This window comes from Oryzias latipes, chromosome 20 (assembly GCF_002234675.1).
Source record: "Oryzias latipes chromosome 20, ASM223467v1".
Classification (NCBI taxonomy): domain Eukaryota; kingdom Metazoa; phylum Chordata; class Actinopteri; order Beloniformes; family Adrianichthyidae; genus Oryzias; species Oryzias latipes.
This window is the reverse complement of record NC_019878.2, coordinates 3873176-3893572: the sequence shown is the minus strand read 5'-3', so window position 1 is coordinate 3893572 and position 20397 is coordinate 3873176. Positions and strand designations below refer to the sequence as shown.

At 41.5% G+C, this 20397-nt stretch overlaps 1 protein-coding gene across 2 annotated transcripts in view; it reads right to left on the bottom strand.

Annotated features, from left to right (window-relative positions):
• Positions 1–20397, bottom strand: part of fars2 (phenylalanyl-tRNA synthetase 2, mitochondrial) — a 126309-nt gene that overhangs the window by 74878 nt on the left and 31034 nt on the right. For both annotated transcript variants that reach the window (XM_004080815.4, XM_023949894.1), the window contains exons 6-7: positions 19809–19971; positions 19607–19738 (exon numbers count right to left, since the gene is read on the bottom strand). In XM_004080815.4, coding sequence (XP_004080863.1) covers positions 19607–19738; positions 19809–19971 — 295 coding nt within the window. The remainder of the gene's footprint in view (positions 1–19606; positions 19739–19808; positions 19972–20397) is intronic.

Below are 20397 nucleotides of genomic sequence, written 5' to 3'. Positions count from 1 at the left end.
ACGTCAAACCGCTCGGTCCAGAGGACCGGTCCAAGGTTCTGGTTGTGAACACCATGAAGGACTTTGAGAAGTGTTTGATCACGGTCGTCTGAAACAACATGGAGTAATAAACCAAAGAGCCAAATAATTTCAAGAAATATGACACGTGGATTCATCACTTTCTCTGTATGTCTGACGTCACCTGAATAACAGCAGAGTTCTGACCTGCAGACAACTTGACCTCAACTTTCACCGTCGCTGATATCAGCTGAAGAAGGATATGGACCTGAATCTAATGTCTGCAGACATAACATCGAAGAGAACTATTAACTCTGTTTTGAACCCAGAAGATCAGCTGTTATCAGTAAAAGTAGAAATACCAACCTTGGACAATCGACAGTTATGGACCCTTTTTTATTTTTCCCCCACAGCATTACTTTATTAAAAAAAAAAAAAAAAAAAAAAAATACAAAAGAAAAAAAAAATTAAAAAAAGTAAAACAAATGATTAATCACTTATTGAAAATTGTTAAATTGATTGACTTTTAATGATATTACTTCACTTGCTCCAAAAATTGATAAATTGAATCAAAAATCATTCCTAATGTAGCATAATTTTGCACATGTTTTAACTTTTGATACTTGATGAAATTTTGTTATGAAAATTCCTGAAACAGTGTTGTGTCTACTTTACGGATATAGTATTATGTTTATTCATATGAATGGCTTTTATAAGTAACATAATCTGCATATATTTCAGATGACTGATCTGCATTTGCCATGTTGATTTCTAAAATAGTTATTTTTGACGTAATACTTAAGTAATTCACCTTTGTCATGTGCTTTATCGATATCTTATGATTCTTAATTCTGTCTGATAAAACCTAGGAACCGGATATTGATAAATCATGTAATAAAATGGTTACAGTATAACGGGGTGGGATTATATAAATTCGCTTCCTTCCACTCCCTTTCAAGCAATATTTATTAATATGTCTAATTATCCTAAGTTTGATTAGTTACTGTATGAATGTATAACTGATGATTATATTGCTGTTGTGTATTATTTCTACCTAATTGCTTGAAATAAACCATTTCAAATCAAATCAAAACCTTATTCTTTCAAAAATTCCTGCAGGCAAGTTTTCCCCTGAATGAATCTAGACCTTCAACATAAAACAACCTATTTTTATCAGCAGCACGTATTTTTAGCAGCAGCGGCAGCGGGGTGGCCTCTCTGCAGAGCTCACTCACTCTGCTTTAATATTTCAGGGTCAGAATGGAGGCTGCTCAGCCAGAAAACCCCACAGCTGCAAACAGACTGCTTCCTGCACTTTCACACTGAGCAGACAAGCCTTTCAAATGAGGGTGATGCAGAAAACACACCAGCGGTTAAACACACGGCTTTCACTTGGAATAAATGCACTTCCTCACCTCATGGTGTTCAGACATTTAGAAAAACAACCAATATCCCAGTAACAGGTAAATATTTAGACCAAAGGTGGAGGTTTGTTTTAAAGATAATAATCTACAAACACTACTAATAACAAAGAAAAAAAAAAGGTTACAAAACTAAAATCTGGCTATAGAATGATTAACAGTTTGACCAGAGGGAACTGGAGAACTGTTGCAAAACGTCTTTCCACAACGCCCTCATTCTCCCCCCACAGTGGGCCTTCACACATCACTCACAGCTAAGGTTAGGAATTCTATACTCAGTCATAATAGGGGTGGGATTATATAAATTCGCTTCTTCTCACTCCTTTTCAAGCAATAAATCAAGCTCTACTTAACTTTAGTTAATTATCTTTAATTAAGCAAATGTGATTTAAGTGACTTTTTTGTTTTGTTTTATTTTTTGTCTTTTTAAACTTTGCATTTCAACATTTCTGCAATGAGTTTGATAAATCTGTGTACGGTAATTTCTTTAGTGCTTTGACTACAATGCTTGAAATAAATCAATAAATCAATAAATCAAATAATGTTGATGACTTTTGGCCTTTAAGTTGAAAACAGCTAAACTTTATTTCCTGAAATGATGACAAAATAATTTGTTTTTCATTAATGCATCTGCAGTAGACAGCAAACCAACTAGTATAGACTAATCTATACTAGCCTATACTAGTATAAACCACCGGGGTCACAGGGCTGCCAGAGTCTTTCCCGGCCACTTGTGGGCGAAGGCAGGGGACATCCTGGATAACTCAGCGTACCATCACAGAGCCACACAACCAATGAAGCACCTTCTAGCTGTGATGTGAGGCTGCCAACCACTGCTCCACAGTCCTGAATAAACAAAGTTTATTCACAAAAAAGTTGTCCCCTCACAAACCCCAGAAAGAGACACACACAAACTGCATGTGTGTGTGTGCATGTGTGGGTGTGTTGGTGAAAGTGTGTCAGTATTTGTGTATTTTAGCTATTATGGGAGATTTTACTATAATCTTTTAGATTTTATCCATTGTTTTTAAAAAATTCTGATGATGAAGAAAAAGGGGCAAAAAAGAGAGTGATGAGAGATAGAAAGTCTGTCTACGGCTCGACTCCACGCCCCCGGTCGTCCCCCCAACTTTGGCTGGACGAAGCTCGTCTGCTGGACTTTAAATATGTAGATGTAGGGTTAGATAAGTTAATTCTTCTCTAAGAGTTCTGGTAAATCGCCTGTACGTCCTGGGGGAGGATCCCTCCTTCATGTGAGCATCCCTGAGGTTTCTTCGTTTTTTCCGGAAACCGTTTTTTTAGGAGTTTTCCTTACCGTGAAGGGGGGTCTAAGGGCAGGGATGCCAGTATAGCTTAGTCAGTTTGTTAGTTCGATTTAGTATTTTCCTATTGAATTCTATGTATTCATGATCCTTTTGAATTTATGTTTAACTTTTTCCATTACCTATACGAAAGCCCATTGAGACGACTGTTGTTGTGAATTTGGGCTAAACAAATAAATTGAATTGAATTGAAAAAGTATTGCTGGAAATATGAGATTGACAGGAAAAAAAGAGAATATCCATAAAGAGTAGAGGAGAGGATGGAAAAGAAGAGTGAACCTGGATGTGGTTTGCCTAAAAAACAAGGGAGGAAAAAATAAATGAGATGAAATAAAGAATAAAAGAGAATTTTACCTAAATGTAACAAAAAAAAGCATAAAGAATTGGAGGATCTGTCAGTCAGTATGGTGAGGTCAGGAGTCAGCAGAAGGGGGCGTGTCTTTACAAGACACAAAACACAAAGGAGAAGAGGGGTCACCACGCTCTCATCCTCTACCTGCTCTTTTCTCTTCCTGTGGCTTGATCCCTCAATCCTGTGGCAGGTGACAGAGTGGGGGTATGAAAAGTGAAAGAGGAAGAGCGGGGGACTATATTGCTTTATTGCAGACTCATCAGAAAAAAATGAGAGACGGAGGAGGGGGAAGAAGAGAAATGGAATCCCAGAGGAGGTGACAGACTAGGTTTAATGAGGGACTGGTGGATGGAGGGATGAAAGCAGGAAAGGGGGGGGGGGTCACATGATTTATTCAGAGGTTGGGGGGGTGGGATTAAGACCTAGGGCTGCCACCTGAACCACATACACACACACCCACACATACACGCACACAGGGTCCCTTAGGAGCTCTGAGAAGCTGGTAATTGTGGCCAACACGACTTTAATCAGATTTCTGAATTCACCCTAATCACACGCATAAACATGCACAGATGCACGCATGTGCACAGGGGGTCAACACATGCACACACCATCATTTCCCATAAGGGGGGGGGGGTCTCTGTGTGTAAATCAGAGTTTGGCATGGAGGTGTGTTCCATAATGCCAAGTCCCATATGGTGCCTGCTGACTGCAGGGAAAACCCCAGAGACAGATACACACATGTGCACACATACACGCCAACAAAAAACACAAAAGCTAAAATGCAAGCTGAAAAGAGATATCGACTACAGCAAATACATATTCCATATTGGCATTTTTGCAGAAAGAGGAGAACAGAAAAAGAAATAAAAACCAGTATCCAACAATTATCCTCAGTCTGGACGGGAAAGTTTCAAATAGTTTCAAGACATTTCAAGCCTTTTATCTAACCTGATTTAAAACATGTAACAATATAAAGGCATGTGTACTTATTTATTATTTATTTTTTAATTTTGTTTTTTGTAATTTGGAGCAAAAAATATTCATACCAAAAAGGAAAGGATTAAAAACAATACTGTTGTACTGACAGCTAAAACGTTGTTTTACCATGGTCCGGTTGAATACTCGATTCTGACTGGCTGCTGGGTATGCATTACAACCTGATAACCGCACGGTGAAAAAAGAAGTTCCGGTCAGCTAGCTTAAATGTTTCGTATCACTGCGCCGGCTTCTTAAAAGCAACCTTTTGCTTCATCATCTGGACAAAAACAAGCGGTAAGAGGTGAGCTTTCCCTCTGAAGTGATGCTTTATTCAACCCATCGGGACGATCAGCATATATATATCGCCGAGACGTGGACTATAAGTTACGTGAGGCGGCGCGATGCGCTTTTTGTGAGAAAAGCGATCCAAATCGAAAAAAAAAAAACAAGAATTAAGGACTAAAACCTGGTCAATATGTATTGCTTTTGTAACTGACCATGGTATAAGTGAGTTAATGGCCTTTGAAGTGTGCGTTTATTACTTTTTAACGGACTTCGCGGAAGCAACCGTCCTCCGCTTCGCGTCGGATGGTTCAGGCTTCCCCGCCGTGCGTTAAAAAGTAATAAACGCACACTTCGTCAGCCATTAACCCTTACGTATCACCCACCAGCAGGTTAAACCAAAGTCATTGTTATGTTGACATCTTCAACTGTCGTACAATCTGTGTGATCCTCATAAAACGGTGTAATCCTACCAGTAAAGTACTGCGTCGAAGCATCTTAAAATGTATAAGAAACATTCCAGATAGTAGCTTCTAACTGGTGTTTAAACCGATTTGTCATGAGAATGACGTACAGGAAAAAGGCTTTAAAGCTTACGGTGAAAGTGTAGTTAAACACACACTGAAGATATGGTCTCAGTTTAGAAAACTAAAAACCACCTTTTTAAGCCATCTACTATGGATCCAGGCCTCCTGCGATATCACAACGGTATCACTCACTTCAAAGATCTACTTAGAGGATACTTTGGTTTCATTGTACAACTGAAAGAGAAATTTGATCTTTTGAAACTCAGATTTTTTTTCGTTACCTTCAAGTACGTCATTTCTTTGTTTCACAACTACCACAGAAACAGAAATAACTGACAAGATTTTTTCACTCAATCCATCCAGGAAGGGTATTATTTCTAAACTATATAACATTATGTTGGACCATAAATGTCTCTCTGTGGATACATTTAAGATGGCTTGAGAAAAAGATATGGGCCTCCCTACATCAGATGATACTTGGATTTCTGCTCTTAAACTGGTAAACTCATCTTCATTTTGTGCTCGACACCAACTAATTTAAGGTGGTACATCGGGTCCATATTTCCAGGGTTAGGCTGGCTTCTATGTACCCCACAGTTAGTCCACTATGTACAAGATGTATGTTATAAGACGTATGTATAAGATATATGTTCTTTTCATGCCCTCACTTGAATGTATATTGGAGGACAATCTTTGACACAATGTTTCGTGTATTTAAAACCGATTTAAAACCAAATCCATTAACAGCCGTTTTTGGGGCTGTGGAGGACCAAGCTGTTTCAGGTCCTGCCAAAAAACACGGTATAGCCTTTGCATCACTCCTGGGACGACGCGCTATACTGCTTAAATGGAAAGATACTGCTTCCCCGTCTCAGTGGCTACAGGATATCATGTCCTGCTTAAAACTGGAGAAAATTAGGTGTTCACTCAAAAAGTCTCTTGACATATTTGAAGATTTATGGGTTCCCTTTTTGAGAACATTTCCAGGTCTTTAGCACTACAAACATACAGCGGCTTTTTCTGCATGTGGTAGCACATAATGCAGGTCATGCGTGACGGAGTGATGGTATGACCGTGGCAGTGACAGGGAATGGTATGGGGTATTTTGGTTATTTTATTTACTATTCTTACGGATTATTGTGTTATTTTTTTTCCATAGCTTTATTGTAAAAACACTTCTTTTAGTAATTTGTCTTTCAGACTTTCAGAACTCTGTACTTGCGTTTGTATAATGTAAAACTCAATAAAAATAAAAAAAACAAAAAAAGTGAAAGGATTCGTGGTTAATTTATAGCAGCCTAAGCTATGTTGTGCACCTGTCTAAAATGTAGCCTTTTTTGACATTTTCTAAAGACTCCTTTTGTTTCTTGTTTTTTAGTCTTAGCCACATGCACCCGTGCCAGGGTTGACCCATACGGGTGCTGTAGGGTTTTGGGTTGTTCGGACCTATGGGGGGGTCGTACAGAGGAGCGGCCTTAAGGCTTGTACGGCCACCTCGAGGGTCGTCGTACAGTGTCCTTACGCCACACTATGGTCATCAGTAAATTACTGGGTGGAAAAAATGACAAATCAATGTATCCACGTGTCGCCTACTTCACCCTTACTTGTGTACCCTTGTGTGTTTGCAGAAAAATGTCCCTCACAGCATGAGTGTAGAGAAGAAATGTGAATTAACATAAAAAAAAAACGAATAAAAACAAATATAATGAAATATCAATAGTTCATGTTTATAGAAATAATTTTCCTATAAATCCACAAAATAATTATATTTAATATATATTGCATACATGTTTTTAATTTTTGTTTCTATTAATCTACATTGAAACACATGTCAAATGTCGAAGTAGTGCACATGATTGTGTTGTTCCTTTATTGTATTTAATGTGTGTAGTTGGCATGAACGGATCATGGACATGATTTATGTTTTTGGAAGTCATAAAGTGTTAATTAAATACATATTTTTAAACGGGAAATGAAGGGATTTGCTGGATTACTTTCTCAGTTGGTGTTTTAAAGCTGCTGTTAGAAAGGAGCGTCCTCTTTTGGTGGGATCTGAAGGACTTCTTCCAGATGGTGCAGAAGTGACACGTTGCAGTGAAACAGTTAACTACGGGGCTGCAGCAGCAGCAGCAGCAGCAGCAGGATGAAGGTGAGGTTCTGCAGAAAGCCTGAGTCGCTGAGGAGGAAGGTCAGAGCGGATTTTCTTCAGAACCTCCTCACCGGTTGGCTCCACCTCTGTCACATTTCTACTTTCTATTAGTTTGTTGGTGCAAATGGGGTGGGGTGTGGGTGGTGAGAGTCTCCAGGGATGGCTGATTAAAAAACAACATAGCCCCTCCCCCTCATAAGAGAATTAAAAACATCTTCATCCCTTCTTTTCTGCTCACTTTTCTCTCATCATCAGTCTTTCCTGCTCCTTCTTTTCCTCTCTTATCACCTCCCTCTTTCACCGTATTTGCCTTCCCCAACTTTTCAGTCGTCCTCATCCTCTTCTCCTCTGACCCCCTCCCCCCTTCTCATTAACCATGTCGCTGGTTGTGCTCGGCCTCAGGCGACACATATGGCAGTCACGCTTCTACATCATTAAATAACAGACACACGCCAGCCAAAGCCAACTGGTGTCCCCTGTTGCCTCCCATTTGAGGAGACGGGTCCTGCCACTCGTTTACACCCCCCCCCCACCGTCGCCAGCTCCTCTTCATCACTTTAACTTCCACAGTCGTTGCTTTGCTCTCTTTGCAGACTTTTTCTCTGTCTTTGGGCGCCAGAAAACAATTGTGTAAGTGTGTGAGTGAGTGTGTGTGTGCACGAGGGGGAGGAGGAGTGATGCTGGTGGGATGTGTGTATGTGTGTGTGAAGAGGGGGGAGTGGTTTCCAAGGCAACGGAGCCACACTGCCGCAGTGGATGTGCAAAGGAGAAGAAGAGGGTGAAAATGAGAATGAAGCGGGAGCGTGTGCACGTGTGGGACTATGTGTGCACATGCAAGCACGTGCACGTGGGTGTGTGCAGAGCAATGCTGCAGAGTCTGGAGCAGCTCTCACACACAAAAAATAAACGGCCGATTTGAAACACTACACACATGCACACAACATGGAGACACACAGACATGGACACAGACTCACAACTGCAGAAGATACACAACATGATAGTGTTCTGATGTAATTTTCTTTTGCTGCAGGAAACAACCTGAGAGCTAGACAGAATGTACTGCAGCATCTGGGGGGAGTATCATGGTGTGGTGTTGTTTCCGTTCTGGTTCACTGATGCCATGAACCCCAAAGTTGAGGTCAGTTGATCACTTGAGGGCCTTAAAGTTCAGTTCTGTTCACTAGCAGATGCATATTCCATTTTTAAAATGAGCCTCGGGGCAACGTTCTTCAAGACCGTAGTGTCATTAAGATTTGAACTCAACGGTTCTACTATCGATACTGGAGAAGTCACATTTTTTTGTGTCCCACACAAAAAAACGTTATCTGCCATATTTAACTCACCAAGTCAGTCAATTAATTAATGATGATATTAATTTGGCTTTTCTCGCTGAAGAGGAGAGGTCTGTCTGGCTATTTGTGTGCTTGGGGGGCGGGGCTGTTGTTGAGACAGTACGCGGCGCACGCGTAACGTTAATGAAATCTGCGCTAGAGCGCCCCGACTGTGGTGTAAACCGGCTGCTATGATGACCGTATTTTGCGCTCTCAGTGTAGGACACACTAGAGGGGTGCGAGAAAAAACGACTCGCTGTTGCAGAGGATGTGAACAGGTGAGCAGGTAGGGAGGTGGGGGAGGGGCTATGGCTTCAAACTGTCAGATGGAAACACGGGCGTCAGATTAAGACGCAGCTTTCACTGCGGGAGTTGAAGCAGAGACTTTGTAGACATTTGTTTTATATTCACAGCATGACAGCAATATGTCAAAACATTGCTGTTTATTTTTCTTCTTTTTCTTCTTTCTTCTTTTTTCATGGATTTTACTTTTCAAGTTGGACAAATGTATAAAGTAAAAAGTTTTGTTCAAAAAAAATTGTTGCATAGCGAAGAAATAAAACACTTCATGTTCTTGATTTGTTATTTATTTATTTTTCTTCCTCAAAAAGTATCGATAAGCATTATCAATAAGAGTAGTAGTACCGTTAAAACCTTAACGATACCCATCCCTACCGGGCATGTGACGCACATTGACGAATGCGTGTTTAGTCCACAGTATTCACAGTGTACAGCAGGAAGGAGCTTTGTTCTTCCTTTCCCTTTTTCTAGTTTTAGTAGCACCTGTCCACCACCTACAGTTGGAAGAGGCTTGTTGTAAAATGTCAAAGCAGTGCAAATCTCACAAATCCTGCTCCAGGTTTTATCCTTTCACAGCTCTCTTCCAATAAATGAAAGACTTGGTGTTTTATAAATCTGGCCGGGCATACATTTTAATTATTCACTTCTCTATCATGACCAATTCAATTCTAACATTTGGTGCTTCAGTGAATTATAAAGGACGCCTTTTTATACGTCACTACCAGAGTCCCTGAACGGTCAAAGTTTGACCCGATTTCACTTTCAACGAACGTCACACGACTACGTTTAGTACGTACCGAAAAAAGTCCTATAAACTTGCATAGCTACACATGAAAGAGTTATAAATGCAGAAGCCCAAAATGCGTCTTTTCGTGCGTTTACATACACTATTCATTAAAAATATCCACTTGAATGTGTGTTGCACAGGGTGGTGTGAAGATAACTTGAGGGTCTGTAAACTAGTGAGAGAGCATGTAAACAGAAAGCTCTCAGCAACGGGAAGGGGAAGGGAGAAACAGGGTTGTTCCACACCAACAGTCCCGCCCACAACTTAGGGGCGGCTTTGGTGTAAGGTACAGAGCTACTGGATTAACAAGAGACTCTGGAGGGATTGTATGACTGATGTAGTGCAGGTATCATAGACACCTGTTAGGGTTTTTCCTCAACCCCCCAGGCGACATTTCTCAACAAAGTAGACAAAAGACTCTGCCTGTTATTGTGAGAGAAGTCGGTGAGATTTCTGCCTGCTACTTCGATGTCAAGGGTAAGACATTTTAATAAAGTCAGGATAAATGTAGCTACTCCTGAAAAGACTCCACCATTGTTCCATTATTGTTGCAGTTACCATAGATTCCAAAGTCCCCAGAAGCTTTCAGCTGAGACAGAAATGAAAAATGAAAAGTCCCAACAAAGTGCAGGTATCTTCAAACAGGAAGGAAGTTTATAAGAGGAGAACCTGCCTGACGGTCACCGCTCAGGACAAACAGCACAGACGTGTGAATTAAGGGTTTTCCTGCGCACGCGGTGACAGCTGTGCACACAAACCTGCGGCTCCTGTTATTCCAGGCGGCTCTCTCCAACTGCAGCTGTCAGCGTGTGCAGGAGTTTACTGCAGCTTGTCAACACGCAGCCCAAACTGTTCATTAGAAGTTGGGTTGTTTATGTGAGCAACATGTGGCGAATGAAGGGAGATCTGCTGGTGCCGCTCACATCCTCGATAAGCATCCCAGCAGAGACGCATCCTGTACTTCCCCTGCGTCGGTTTAAACCTCAGCATCAATTTAACCTCCAACTGCTTCTGCTGTCAGCACCCCCTCCCTCCATGTGGCCACAAACAGTCTGTCCACACAAACACACACCTGCAGACCTGGGGTGGAGGGAAGGAGGATGCCTCTGCCTCCTGCATTGATCTGGAGCTCCCCCCTGTGGCGGGGCTGAACGTTGCAGTCCTTTAAGATCCTGAAGTCCAGACTGACTCAAACTGAACCATAAAATCCTAAAAGCAGAAACGTTTCTCCAAACTACTGCTGAAGTGACAAAATGTCAAAGGAGACAAATATGTGAAGAATGTTTTTCCTCACATGAAATCATCATACCAGAACAAACGTTCATCTCTGAACGTTGCTCTTTGAGCGATCAGACCTTCTCTGTCTTTGTTGGTGGGTTTTAGGAACAGTCACTTAGAGGCTTCATGCACAAAGACGTGCAGAGAAAAAAAGTTGCACCAAATCTGGCCATAAGCTTGTTCCAGACTTTCTCGTCATCCATCCATGCTTCATTGATTGTAAGTGTAGCAGTATGTTCAGCATGGATCCCCCGTCTCCTGCTGCCAATCACCCAAGACTTCATACTTTCTTTTTGATGAATATGATTGTCAAGGCCTGACCTGTGCTGCTGGTTCTGCTGCTGTTGGAATGTTCTCCCCCTCTGAGTACAGACCTACAGTATGTCTGCTCAATGTTTCGTCATTTAGAATATATGATGGTGGAACAAACTCGATCCAGAAACTTTACACATCCCAGGATTTCAAATACAGGGCCGCTTTTTCGATGCATATTCACTGTTTAATGCAACTATAACTTAAGCTGGATTTGATTAAAATATGGAGCAAGTGACTAATCATTTCAAATGTAACTTAAAAATCTATATTTAGTTGTTCGGTATGTTAAAATACAAAAAAAACCTGATGTACCGCCTACCTCGTCTTGTCCTCACCATTACTGGAAAACTAGCTTATTTAAATAGAAGTTAGAATCTTCAGAAAAACTTTGCATATGAAAAAAAACAACTTTGTTACATATGCAAGCAAAAAACAAAAAACAAAAAAAGAATCACAAAGATCCCTATTTATTACCATAAATAAAATACTAAGCCACTGAAACGCTGGAGATAATTTTCTATCAGGCAATAAAAGCTTACATGCCACTCAGGAGTCCTCCACAGTAATTCTGGACAGTCTTAATATAACCTGTCAACTGAATCCTGAACATGTGAACTAATGCGGTTTTTATTCCCACTGAGCCTCAGAAACTTGGAGATGTTTCCTCTCACGACAGGTCACATGTGATCAAAGACGGTTGATGAAGTTGCAGCATGGATCTCTGCCAAACGCATCAGGCTTGTGTTTGGTGACTTTGTGTCCTGCTTCCTTTTCATCTGCTGTCCTCTGATTTCCTCCAAAGACCTGTTTCTCTAGGAATCACCTCATTGGTGCAAAAGAACAACTAAAAACGCAGATTCTGTCAGGGAAAAAACTTTTTCTCAACAAGGTTTCCGGTTTGAATAAAATAGTCAGAAATTGCATCATGGAGAAGAAGTCTGTCATGAACCAACTTTGCATCAGTTTACTGATGAGCCTGAACCTCAGGTTTCCTCAGAGTTCATGTGCAGACTGACGTGATCGCATGAAGCAGTCTGTTCCACACTGACTTGACTGATGCGCATGCACACACACACACACACACATGCACGCACACACACACGTACACGCACACACAGAGTTGGTGTGGTGCGATCCATCCAGCTGCTCTTTGAGTTTTAAAGCATGTATTATTGATTGGAACAAGCAGCGCTGAAGTGGAGAGCAGAGCTGCAGCTTTGTTCAGGGGCAAAGCTGCAAGTTAGCTGCTTAGCAGGCTGACAGCAGAGGGACGGGCGAGAGACAGAGTGATGCAGAGAGAGAAGTCAGACTGAAATTTAAGACTCACTTAGGGAGCTTTTAAGGAGAAAGAGCCACATTTAAAGCAACACAGCAGATCAAGGGAACTTTGATATGTTCACTTCTTTGTGGTTCTGCAGCCAAACTACCCAAAGACTTTCCTGTTCACATGTTAGGCAGCAACACAAAGATAAAAAGCGTCGTAAAGATATAATGATTACCGAGTGGTTATTCACTGAATTTATATTTTTAACAAATATGTCAAATTCTTTAACTGGATTGTTCCATCCGGCTTTGTTAAGAGGGTTATGAGAAGGTTATAAATTTAAAAACAGAGACTGCAGGAAAAAAAGGTCGTTAGTAAAGCATTGAAAATTTTTCCTGCGATTCCTCTGATGCTTTTGGTCAGTTTGAACATTGTGTTTACACTTCAGAATAAAATACGATACAAATATGAGCTTTTTAAAGACAAGATCAATCCACTTTGCGTGATTTGTTCAGGATACCAACCCATCCAGGCGGAAATTAGAACATCAGCGTCTTTGTAAACGTGGTCCCTGAAATGAAACGTTTAAACTTGTAAAGAAAATCTCTGGTTTATGCTTAGACTTTTTGTTTTAACTTTTTAAAAACATATCAATTCAGAAATGCCTGCAGAAACATCTGCTGTCTGATTATCATTGGACATTCTGTCTATTCTTAAGGACTGTGACCTGGAACTGTGCTGCATCACAGGGCTGCACTGAATTCACTGAGCACGACATGCAGTTGTTCTGATTTGCTGTTCCGAGCAGCTTTTAGAGTTAAAAAATTGGCTTTGTTTCTTATTTATGACTCTTGAGGGAGCTGGATTTTTTCTTAAATCAGTAGTTCTGAATTAAATAGAGTTCAGTTCTGCACAAATTTAGAGCTGTTAGTGGTTTTTATGGACAGGCTGGTGGAACAAAGGGATTCAAACTTTACTTTGTCATGCCCAAATTCTGTTTGCAGCACACAGTTGAAGTGGGAGGAGTAAACCTCCGTCAGCATGTCCGTCCCACATCAGGCTTATTTTCTATGATTGAGGTTATCCGTCAAAAATATGCCAGATCACAGGGATGCTAAGAGGACGGCTGGTACATGGATCACCTGGGTCCTTTTGGTTTTCTGTCAGGAAATCAAAATATTTTGACTTGACATTGATAAAAATAGACGGGGCAACACAAGATAAAAAATAAAGAGTGGAGTTCAAAGCACTCTGAAGTAAATTTAGCCTTCAATCATTACAATGGTTTCAACTGCAAAACAAAGAGCTGCATGTTTGTTAAGTCAAACTAAGTATTAAAGAAAGCAAAGAAGAAAAGGATGCTCTCCTTTCTTTCTTTCCCTGCAGAAAAATCAACGTTTCTGCCTCAGACCCTGTAGACGCAGTTGTGTTTCCAGTCCAGGGGGGTATTCCAGAAAGCAGGTTATGCTAGCTCTCACGGTAAGTTTGAGGCTAAGGAAGTTGATAACTTCAGTTTTCGGTTCCAGAAATGGAGGTATGTTTCAGGGTAGGTCAAGTTGCCATGGCAACTCATGCTCTGAACATAACCTGGTCGGGAGCAGGTTTAGTTGAAGGTTAGTTTGTTTACAGAGAGGTGAAGCAGCATGGCGTGTCCATTTGAAGATGATTTAGTGGATGAAGAAGCTCAGATAAAACTTTTTTCACCGTGAGAGGATGATAAGATCACATATGGATGTTGGAAAATTAAACTTTTTTACTTTGATCTAACTTAATTATTTGCTTCAGTTAAGATAAATCATTTGTTTGTTAAGTCAGTTTAAAAATAACACACAGTTTTCAGACAGTTATTTTACTTTCATTCAAATTAATTAAATTAAGTAGGTGTAACGTTGGTCCTGCTGTTAGATCGGCACCGCAAAGGATTGTGGGATACCATTTCCTTTGCCTGTCTGGACGGATTTTTGTTTAAGTGTGGGTTTTTGATCAAATGTGTTTAGTTGTTTAGCTGTTTTACTGTGTTTTGCTATATTTTGCTGAGTTGTTTATTCCTACTGTGCTTATCTCTCTGCACCATGAGTAAGAGTGAAGGAGAGGATGATTAGTTTATATCGCACCCCTACCGTCGTATGATGTAATGACATTGACGGAAAATTCTTTAATGAAATTTTGCGCAACGTGCTTTTTTTCCCCCGTCCTTTTTATTGTTATAAAAATGAGCATATCTGCCGGCTCATACTTAGACATATGAGACATCAAGAAATATAATTAATTAAGGTATGGAATGGAAAAAATATTAATTGAATTGGAGTAATATGACATTTAGTTAGATAAATACATAAATTTGAGTTGTATAAACAATTATTTGGTTTTATAGACGTAAGAAATTAGGTTGATTAAATTTTACTCAATTATTTGTTACCAATAGAGGTAATTCATTTAAGGTGGCAAACTTGGATAAGTTATATATATATATATATATATATATATATATATATATATATATATATATATATATATATATATATATATATATATATATATATATATGCGTCACAATGAAAATGGAAATAAGATCAGAAACTTGTGCGTTTACTTTGTTTGTTCTTACTACAAGCAGAAACTCTTTCTTTTGATGATGCAGCCATATTACTTTTTTTATGTACGTATAATCTTCACACGCCATCATTAAAACCTCAGACTCCGTCTCACCGAAGTATAGCGCTTTCTTTTTTTCCACGCGTTTCCATGGTGACTCCAGAAATCGGCGATCTATTGAGAATGTCTTTATGTACTTGCTGTGCACGTGCATTAACCCAGGGTTACCAAGTCGAGCGTAATTACGCCAACTCATATCCGGTCTTTTGGAACCGACATACCCAGAGTAAGCAAGTTCAGGCGGATTTCAGCCAGAGTTCAGGCTTAAAGTCAGGCTAGTTTAAGCATGCTTCCTGAAATACCCCCCAGCTCTTTAGTCAAACAAAGTGAAAGTAAGCCTATGCAAATGAATGGAAGTCAGCACCATGAGTGTGTGTTCAGAGAAAATCAGCTGGTAACGTTTGTGCAACAGGCAACACATCCGAGCAGCTCAAGATGGACAAACCAACAAATCAATGATCCCCCAGCCTGTCTACACACAAACCTTTGTGTGTGTGTTCACAAACATCCCTATGTGTGTGTCCAAAACATCCCTATGTGTGTGCATGTTCAATAACATCACTGTGTGTGTGTGCGTGTTCACAAACATCACTGTGTGTGCATGTTCACAAACATCACTGTGTGTGCGGGTTCACAAACATCACTGTCTGTGTGTGTTCACAAACATCACTTTGTGTTTGTGTGCGTGTTCACAAACATCACTGTGTGTGCGTGTTCACAAACATCACTGTGTGTGCGTGTTCACAAACATCACTTTGTGTGTGTGTTCACAAATATCACTGTGTGCGTGTTCACAAACATCACTGTGTGTGCGTGTTCACAAACATCACTATGTGTGCGTGCGTGTTCACAAACATCACTGTGTGTGCGTGTTCACAAACATCACTGTGTGTGCATGTTCACAAACATCACTTTGTGTGTGTGTGCGTGTTCACAAACATAACTGTGTGTGCGTGTTCACAAACATCACTTTGTGTGCGTGTGCGTGTTCACAAACATCACTGTGTGTTTGTGCGTGTTCACAAATATCATTGTATGTGCGTGTTCACAAACATCACTGTGTGTGCGTGTTCACAAACATCACTGTGTGTGCGTGCGTGTTCACAAACATCACTGTGTGTGCGAGTTCACAAATATCACTGTGTGTGCGTGTTCACAAACATCACTTTGTGTGCGTGTTCACAAACATCAATGTGTGTGTGTGTTCACAAACATCACTGTGTGTGCGTGTTCACAAACATCACTGTGTACGCGTGTTCACAAACATCACTGTGTTTGCGTGCGTGTTCACAAACATCACTGTGTGTGCGTGTTCACAAACATCACTGTGTGTGCATGTTCACAAACATCACTTTGTGTGTGTGTGCGTGTTCACAAACATCACTTTGTGTGCGTGTGCGTGTTCACAAACATCACTGTGTGTTTGTGCGTGTTCACAAATATCACTGTATGTGCGTGTTCACAAACATCACTGTGTGTGCGTGTTCACAAACATCACTGTGTGTGCGTGCGTGTTCACAAACACCACTGTGTGTGCGTGTTCACAAACATCACTTTGTGTGTGTGTTCACAAACATCACTGTGTGTGCGTGTTCACAAACATCACTGTGTGTGCGTGTTCACAAACATCACTATGTGTGCGTGCGTGTTCACAAACATCACTGTGTGTGCGTGTTCACAAACATCACTGTGTGTGCGTGTTCACAAACATCACTGTGTGTGCGTGCGTGTTCACAAACACCACTGTGTGTGCGTGTTCACAAACATCACTTTGTGTGTGTGTTCACAAACATCACTGTGTGCGTGTTCACAAACATCACTGTGTGTGCGTGTTCACAAACATCACTGTGTGTGCATGTTCACAAACATCACTTTGTGTGCGTGTGTGTTACCAAACATCACTGTGTGCAGTGTGTGTTCACAAACATCACTGTGTGTTTGTGCGTGTTCACAAATATCACTGTGTGTGCGTGTTCACAAACATCACTGTGTGTGCGTGTTCACAAACATCACTGTGTGTGCGTGTTCACAAACATCACTGTGTATGCGTGCGTGTTCACAAACATCACTGTGTGTGCATGTTCACAAACATCACTTTGTGTGTGTGTGCGTGTTCACAAACATCACTGTGTGCGTGTGCGTGTTCACAAACATCACTTTGTGTGCGTGTGCGTGTTCACAAACATCACTGTGTGTTTGTGCGTGTTCACAAATATCATTGTATGTGCGTGTTCACTAACATCACTGTGTGTGCGTGTTCACAAACATCACTGTGTGTGCGTGCGTGTTCACAAACATCACTGTGTGTGCGTGTTCACAAATATCACTGTGTGTGCGTGCGTGTTCACAAACATCACTGTGTGTGCGTGTTCACAAACATCACTTTGTGTGCGTGTTCACAAACATCAATGTGTGTGTGTGTTCACAAACATCACTGTGTGTGCGTGTTCACAAACATCACTTTGTGTGCGTGTTCACAAACATCAATGTGTGTGTGTGTTCACAAACATCACTGTGTGTGCGTGTTCACAAACATCACTGTGTGTGCGTGTTCACAAATATCACTGTGTGTGCGTGTTCACAAACATCACTTTGTGTGCGTGTTCACAAACATCAATGTGTGTGTGTGTTCACAAATATCACTGTGTGTGCGTGTTCACAAACATCACTTTGTGTGCGTGTTCACAAACATCAATGTGTGTGTGTGTTCACAAACATCACTGTGTGTGCGTGTTCACAAACATCACTGTGTGTGCGTGTTCACAAACATCACTGTGTGTGCGTGTTCACAAACATCACTTTGTGTGTGTGTGCGTGTTCACAAACATCACTGTGTGCAGTGTGTGTTCACAAACATCACTGTGTGTGCGTGTTCACAAATATCACTGTGTGTGCGTGTTCACAAACATCACTGTGTGTGCATGTTCACACACGTCACTTTGTGTGTGTGTGCGCGTGTTCACAAACATCACTATGTGCGTGTTCACAAACATCACTTTGTGTGCATGTTCACAAACATCACTTTGTGTGTGTGTGCGTGTTCACAAACATCACTGTGTGCAGTGTGTGTTCACAAACATCACTGTGTGTGCGTGTTCACAAACATCACTGTGTGTGCGTGTTCACAAATATCACTGTGTGTGCTTGTTCACAAACATCACTGTGTGTGCATGTTCACACACGTCACTTTGTGTGTGTGTGCGCGTGTTCACAAACATCACTGTGTGCGTGTGTTCACAAACATCACTGTGTGCGTGTGCATGTTCACAAATATCACAGTGTGTGCGTGTTCACAAACATCACTGTGTGTGCGTGCGTGTTCAAAAACATCACTGTGTGTGCGTGCGTGTTCAAAAACATCACTGTGTGTGCGAGTTCACAAACATCACTGTGTGTGCGTGTTCACAAACATCACTGTGTGTGCGTGCGTGTTCACAAATATCACTGTGTGCGTGTTCACAAACATCACTGTGTGTGCGTGTTCACAAACATCACTGTGTGTGCGTGTGGGTTTTCACAAATATCACTGTGTGTGCGTGTTCACAAACATCACTGTGTGTGCGTGTTCACAAACATCACTGTGTGTGCGTGTTCACAAACATCAATGTGTGTGCGTGTTCACAAACATCACTGTGTGTGCGTGTGGGTGTTCACAAATATCACTGTGTGCGTGTTCACAAACATCACTGTGTGTGCGTGTTCACAAACATCAATGTGTGTGCGTGTGCGTGTTCACAAACATCACTTTGTGTTTGTGCGTGTTGAGTTTCCAGAAATACCTGCAATCAAGGGGATGATAAAAAAGGGGATTTGCTTCACAACCTTTACGACCACACAACCACAGTCCCTGCAGCACAAACCAGTAGACTCTCGAAGGCCCAAAGCGCTTTACAGTCACAGTCCCACACACACATTTAGAGATTAGGCCTGTTTCTTTGTTGTGCATCTGCACTTTACTGTTGTTTATGTCTACGCACGGGACAGTGAGAAACGTAATTTCGATTCCTTTGTATGTCAAGCACTTGTGAAGAAATTGACATATAAACCTGACTTTGACTTTGACATTTACACACCCATTCACACACTGGTGGCGGCTCCGTTGCCAAACACTGGAGCCAACCTTCCAGGTGGGGTTCTGAGTCTTGCCCGAGCACACTTTGACACGTGGACGGGCAAAGTGGGAATCGAGCCTGCAATATTCCGATCAGGGGTCGACCGCCCTACCGCTGCATCACGGCCGCCCCAGACATAAGTATGTAGGTTGTGTTTTTACAAATATGTTGAGGTCTTCAAGACAGTATTGTTTGATACGATATAGGTTTACTGTCGCTTGTTCGAGTCTAGACACGTATGCTTACACTTCTGTGGTGGGCATGAACACAACAATAACATGTGTCACGTAAACATGTGTCCTTCTGGAGCCAGGTTTGATTTATTGTGACTCTAGGAAGCTTCAGAGGACATCTAGGAAACTCCAAAGACTCAGCGATTTTCATGTAAACAACACCCTTCCGCCATGAACTCTTTAAACCAAAAATGATTGGTCTTTCATCAAATGCGGAGGTAATGTGTGCATGTAGCCCATCGCATGCCCACCTCCCTCACAAACATGGCATTAGACGTGACTTGTTCTATGTGCTCTGACCTGAGTTCAGCAGCTCCTGCTCCATCACCCCACAGCCCAGCACCTCCATCCAGTTCCCCTGGAAACGCACCTCCAACTCAAAGGAGGGGTGAGTGAAGGGGAAGTAACAATCGACCCATCTGACCTCCACATCTGATGGGTAGAAGAGAAGGGTTTAGAATCTGAACGCTTCTTTAATGTCCAGAAGTCCTGCTGGCCTGACCTGCTCCAAACAGGTAAGAGACGAGGCGCGTCAGCGTCTGCTTCAGGTCAAACTCCACCAGCTTCACTGCTTCCAGAGAGTGTGTTTCCTGCTTCTGCGGCGTGCGGCGGCCCCCACGCTCAAACAGTGACAGGTCCTCACCATTATGCACCTTTGAGAAAAGCTGGGAGATGAGAGAATTGTGGTCAGAGGTCAGGAGCGGTTAGAGAGGCTTTCAGCCTCGAAGCTTCTTCCACCCATAAAACATTTGTTTACCCTAAAACACACGGGGGGATCAAACGCTGAAATTTACAAAATTCAGTTTGTTTTGTTCAACAAATCTCCATAAAAGTATAAAACTCGGAAAGTAACACGTTCAGTAAAGTAACACAACTGGGCCAGACCCAGCCAGTTTTATTCTGTTCAAATGTATTCCAGTTCAGGTCGGAGTCTAGTTGTTCCATCATAACCCTGGAAATGATACTGGCTTGAGTGCATTGCCAAAAGCACAATGACCAGCTGAGACTAGGATTTAAACGCAGATACTACCCCCCCCCAGTTTCTCTGTACCTTTAGGTATCAAAGAAACATCAAAGACAAAACCAAAGGG